The sequence below is a fragment of the Hylobates moloch genome, unplaced genomic scaffold, assembly GCF_009828535.3.
Source record: "Hylobates moloch isolate HMO894 unplaced genomic scaffold, HMol_V3 SCAFFOLD_19, whole genome shotgun sequence".
Taxonomy (NCBI): Eukaryota; Metazoa; Chordata; class Mammalia; order Primates; family Hylobatidae; genus Hylobates; species Hylobates moloch.
Genome location: NW_026652294.1, coordinates 26,854,947 through 26,860,946, shown reverse-complemented (window position 1 = coordinate 26,860,946; position 6,000 = coordinate 26,854,947). Strand labels below are relative to the sequence as shown.

The 6,000-nt window shown below is 43.0% G+C and overlaps 1 protein-coding gene and 1 long non-coding RNA gene across 3 annotated transcripts in view; one reads left to right on the top strand and one right to left on the bottom strand.

Moving 5' to 3' along the window:
• Positions 1 to 630: 630 nt before the first annotated feature.
• Positions 631 to 6,000, bottom strand: part of ATXN10 (ataxin 10) — a 174,671-nt gene continuing 169,301 nt past the window's right edge. For both annotated transcript variants that reach the window (XM_058431991.1, XM_032139168.2), the window contains 2 exons: positions 1,440 to 1,627; positions 631 to 951 (listed from right to left, as the gene is read on the bottom strand). In XM_058431991.1, the coding sequence (XP_058287974.1) occupies positions 949 to 951; positions 1,440 to 1,627 (191 nt within the window). In that variant the 3' untranslated portion in view covers positions 631 to 948. The remainder of the gene's footprint in view (positions 952 to 1,439; positions 1,628 to 6,000) is intronic.
• On the top strand, positions 2,215 to 4,599 carry LOC131382061 (uncharacterized). The gene is made up of 3 exons (XR_009211215.1): positions 2,215 to 2,344; positions 3,094 to 3,255; positions 4,285 to 4,599. It is a non-coding gene; the product is annotated as an uncharacterized LOC131382061 (long non-coding RNA).

The following is a 6,000-nucleotide window of genomic DNA, read 5'->3' as shown; positions in this document are numbered from 1 at the left end:
ACCTCTCATACAGCAGACAGATAGACAGATAGATGAACAGACAGACAGATAACTAGATGTCAAATAAACTCCTGCTCCCTAAAAGTACTTTTGCAATTCCAATGAAGACACGGCTAAAACTGAATGGCACCTTTATGAGACTGGTGCTTTTTAAATCAAAGAAGATAGAAATGAACCTTTAATCTATGGCACTGCACCAGAGCAGAACATAAGCTATTCCTTCCCCCATGACAGAGGCATGAAGCCGGGGAGGACACAGGCATTCACCTTGACACAGAATGGGTCCTGGGATGTCTACTTCTGGGACGAACTGGAACAAGAAGAGTTAAGTGCCCACATGTTCTCTCACCAACCTCGCTCCCTGCCACATTCCAAAGGGATAGGGCTCAGTGACAAGACAGCCCAGTACCTAAAATGAAGAGGGAGGGTTCTCGAATTAATTAACTGGAAATGAGTCTTGTCGATGTTTTGGAAAGGCAGAGGGGTGAAAAGAGATTGCTAGAATTAATCACAGTGAGAAACTACTTCAACCGCCTGCCAGAGTTCAGAAAACCCAATGAGAAGAGGAATATAAAGAATGATGCTGACTTGCCATCTGAAGGGACAAACACAGTCAAGCAAACATCCAAGTTTTGTCAAATAAGGGTTGTGCCCTCCAAGAGACTGGTTTATTATCTGCTGTCACAGTAAGTACAATATATTCTTCAAATGCACTTTCTATCCAGGGGGACAAAGGCAAACCACACAGTTACATTAATGCAAAGAAACAAGAGAACACTCAGTTACTTCACTTTTAGCTTATACACGTTAAACTCTACTACCTAAAAGATTTGTAAGTTCCCAAATTTGTACTTATAAATCTTCAAACACTTGCAATTTCACATAATGTAGAAGATGAAAAATCCATGAAACAGATTCCAAAAATTCAGGTATTTGGATGTAGTTCATTCACTAAGAAGAAAAAAGAAACAAAATTGCAGATATAACAAATCTATTCACAAGATTCATCAGACAAAGGGGAAAAAACCCAGAACTTTGGTCAGTAATGACAAATAACTTAGAGAAACCTAAAACAATTCATGCAATATTATTCAAGGAGTTTTGTTTTTTAAACTACAGTGAACATTAACTATCTTTTAAAGAAAATCTAATTCCTATGAGTAACTTACTTTTAGACCATGTATAAATTTTGATATGCCTTTCATATTTTTCACCCAGAATGAGTTTGAAATTTTATCTCTTTTAAGAAAATGGCAGCATAAAGCCAGAACAAAAAAACCGTTTGCAGCTATCTTTACGGCTTTCCTCGGTAAACCACTACAGAGGGCACAATTCTCCCATCCACATTCTTACAAAGAGCCTCGTGCTTGAAACAACGGGGAAGTGGAAACAGCTTTCTACAAACCAAAGGGAAAGACAGTTCCCTCGAGGGCACTTACTGGCTTAGGGGTGTCTCTAGTAGATTTCAGGATCAACTTGTCGCCTTTCTTTTCAACTTCAAAACCCACTTTTTTAAGTAGGGATGCATCTGCCAGCCCCTGTTCCTCCATCTTTGCAATCAAATCTTGGTTTTGGCTGTTGTCTTCGGTAAGGTTTCGGATGGCATATATCACCCACTGGGTCAGAACTGGAGCCAGAGTGAAGGAATGTGACAACATACTTTCCTGTTTGATAACTTCACATAAGAATTATCAGAAAAGGAGTAGAGGAGCACAGAAACACGGAACGCCCACTATCAATTAACAAGTTTTCTTGAGGATGCATTCTATGAATATGCATCTAAAGTGCAAACACATTAAAAAGAGGCAACGCATGCATATGCACATATACATCCAGCATGTGTGTGTGATGTCCAGCCACTGGCACCCAGAGATATTTACTCAGTATTTGTTGAATGAATGAACAAGGAAGCAAAGACTTAGAGCAGCTCAAACTGAAGTTTATGAACCCAAGAACACACACACAGGCAAACGTGTGTGCGTGCACACACACACATTCCTTTGTTGAATAATTATGTTACTGACTCACTAGGGAAAGAATAAGAGGAGCACTAAAGAATCAGTCACAAAGACGTCAGGTTAGAATCAGGAAAAACATCTTGTTTTAATGGGAGCCCAGTTAGAAACAAGAATTGTTTCCTAGGAGTCACCATGGAATTTCCCGCATTCAGTATTCTAAAGATGAAGCTGGAAGGCCTTTGAAGGATTTGCTGTGTTTAGTTTGAATACTCAGGCTCCTGAAAGCATCAGGGCTCACTGTGCCCAAGTGTTCACCTGGCACGTTCCGCTTGGCAGGAGACCAGAGACAACCTACGAAAACTGGGATAGCATCGCCACATTACTGAGTAGGGCATTTGATTTAATCACCAAGAGCCGTGTAAACCTCATGCAAACATTAACCTATTATATGTAGTTCTATAAAGGACTGTACAAAAACTACTGCAGGGACCAGTCTTCAGTGGTTGGATCCAGGGTCATATATAAGAGACTGCCAAGAGAGGCTGTGTCCCCACTGGGCCTGGCACCCTGATCCAGGGGGAACAACAAAGAACCTAGGGTGGAACAAATACTTTTCCAAAGAAAGAGACCTCCCTGCTCATGAGCAGATAAAGGCATCAAGACAAACAAGTCCTGTCCCCTGATGATTATCAGATGCTTCCCATTCAGGCATTGCCAATGCCAGAACCAGGGAGTCAGTGTCCCCACAAGGTATCAAACCCTAGAGCTAAAGAGCCAAGTCTTCTGATCTTGCCCTGAACGCCCCTATGCAACGCTGTGGCCAGTTCTGAGACATTTCTAGCTCCCCCAACATGGCATGAGAACACGGCGAAAACTTCAACATTCACAAAGCTGGTGCTCTTTCCTGTAGCATTTGGGAAAGAAAATGAGTCCAACAGTTTCTCTCCCTAGTTCAACAGCCTCAAAAGAAAACAGTAAAAATGACTGTCCAATTAAGTCAGACAACTGAAATGTACTAAACAGGCAGCTGTATGCTCAGGAAGTGTTTTGTATTTAAAAAGGTTGCTCCATCTTAGTCCCTCCAATACACACCGGGTGAGCTGGCCCAGCGTCCTCTTTGCTTCCCTACTCACAGCTCTTAAGCTCCTGGTCTGTCTCCCTGCTCCTCCGTGGCTGCGGTCGTGTGTTCCTGGGGCCTTGGGCCTCGACATGGAGCCTGGCACAAAGCAAAGGATCGACCAACATGTGCTGAGTGAATGACCTGCTGGTCTTTGGAGGTTTAGCATCAAAACCACTGGTGGGTATAAATGACTGACCTTTTCCAGATGGCAGAGAAAAGGACTGTCAGTGCCCAGCTAATGCTGGTTCTATAATCAGTCATCTGTCTATGGTGGGGAAAAAGTTCTTATTTTGTCATTTATCTGTCATTCTCTCATGACAAAGTCCAGGTCCTTTATATGGCTGCATTTCTTTTCTGGAGACAGAACCTATTCAAATATTCAAATGCAGAGAACCTAAATTTGAATATCTGCCTCTTTTCCACGATCACTGAACCCCCACTTTGTGCCAGTATAGAGAATAAAGATAATGAGCCTCGGTATCAAGCACTTCCAACATATTCGTCAATTTCTCAACAATGAATTATTTGAATTTCACACCCAGGATGTCATTGTCAATATACAAATTCATTTTCTCACTTTTTGTAGGAAAAGGAGGAGTCAGTGATTACAAGGAGAACTGACTCAAGGAGCATGAAATATGTGTATAAGACTGGGGAATTTTTGTTCATAACTCTCTAATGGTAAATGAAAGAAGCATAACACTTCTTTCTGAAATGTCCTGGTTATTCACTTAAATATAATTAAAGTAGGAAAGCTGAAATCCCCAATAATGCATTCAGAGCTCCTGAGATCAGAGGGGTGGTTGGCTCAGAAACTGAAGAGTCTGGTGCCAGCACCGTCACTGCCAGCAGCAAACGCAGGATGTCTCTGGAGGAAAGGGACTATCAAAGTGCTCCACTCCAGGGCACGCGAGACCCCCCCAGACGGCCCCTACCCACCTCTCCTGCCAGGCACCCTCATCTCTCAGCCTCTGGCAATGTTGCAACGCTGGCCTCCCCTCTGTCTCCGCACACACGAATCCCTGACCTGGGATGTGCTTCCCTCACTGCTGCTTCCTTTCTCATGGGGCACACTTAGCCTTCGAGACTCAGCAAGTATCACAGTCTCCCGGAAGCCTTCCCTGTGTTAGCTACCCCTCGTCACCTGCTTAGATTAGGTGCACCTGCTGTCTGTTTCCAGTGCATTCTCTCTCTCTTTTTTAACAGTTCTCATCACACCGCACTCTACTCATCTGCTGATGAGTCTGTGAGCTCCTTGAGGGCAGGATCCACATCTAATTGACTTCGATATCCTAGCACCGAGTCTAGTTCCCAGCACAAAGTGGATGTTCAATACATATTTATTGAAATTGTGTCTTGAAAGCCTAGGCTCAAGTGATCCTCTTGCCTCAGCCTCCCGAATAGCTGGGACTACAGCCACTGTGTCTGGCCTTATTGAAACTGTAAGCTATGACTGTTTGTTTGTATTTCTGTATGCCCTAATGTACTGTGAACTCCTCGCAACAAGACCAATGGTACTCACTTCTCTGTGCTCTGTCCCTAGCGTGATGCTGGGAAATGTTTGCTAAATGAACAAATGTAAGCATGCTATCTCTCATTCACCACGTGGGTGGGGCCATGGCGGCACTGCAGCGACTCACAGGGTGTGTTTTTGCCTCCTGTTCTTGGTGTGGTTTCCCGACTCAGGGCTTTTTAGGGTTTGAGAGATTAGATGAAAATAAACCGATATAAATGCAACCCAGGCAAGGAGGCTCAACTGCATAAATAAAAGGTCCATGACAACGAAACACCAGAATTCCCATGTGGATGGGATCAAAGAGTGGATTTTAATCATGTTCATCTTGGGGTTGGAGGGCAACATTTCTATCACGTTTTGTGAAAATACTGTTATCATGGTATTTTAATAGCAACCCACCCTTAAAGTGTTTGGTAGCTAATTTCTGTAGAATACAAACTTACACAATGCCTGCTTTATATATAAGGCAAGTGGAGCACAGAAAGAATGAGACTGAAGAAAAGCCCTCTTGGAGATGAAGGGCTGCCAGGTGTCTCCCTCAAACAGGGGCACTGGTTGCAGCTGGGGTGATGGGTCCTGCTCAGCCCCCTGCAGCCCCAGGATTCAGGCATACTACTTCAGGAACAAAATATGATAGTCAAGTATTTCACACGGAGCAGATTCTTGGAGTAGACACTGACCTGACAACCTAACAAAGGAAGCACTGAAGCCCAAAGCAGAAAAGGCATTTTTGTCTTCTTCCAAAATTAGTATCCAAAGTGCAAAAACATGTAAGTCAAGGAAGTGTGAAAGGCTGAGAAGAAATAGGGCCACAAGACCACTCTGGAGTCAACTCCCTTTCAGGGCCTTGAAAATCAGAAATCACAACCATGCCAATAATAGTAAACCTCCACACTTTTCATTTAAATATACATTTAATACTCTTACGTATTTTAAGTGAAATTCATCTTTCCTTCCAGTTTAAGGCGGACTTCACGAAGGTAGAACCCCTACGCATTCTTCTTAGGCAGATGTGAAGTTTGCTCCACTGCCCCCTCTAAATGAGCACCAACATTTTGGGGTTTGTGTTGTCTACCTGTAAATCAAATACTACACAAACCCCCTCTAATCTGTTCCTATTTCCAGTGAGAACATTTTAGCACTGCTGTCTTGGGTTCTAGACTTAATCAAAATCACAAAATCAATTTTTCATAGTTGTTTCTTTCAAGAAATTTTGAGTAGAAAATAAAAACATTGTAAAATATAGCCCTAGGAAGCGTGTCTGGTCCACAGCCCTGGGTCATGAATATGCATGCCACTCCTTGTTAGAGTGCAGCCTGTGCAGACCTAGACAGTCTGAAGTGTCACGAGAGAGATTAAAGCAAGTCTCAGTTAATATTCACATTGCCCTCTTGTTCCCTCTCTAA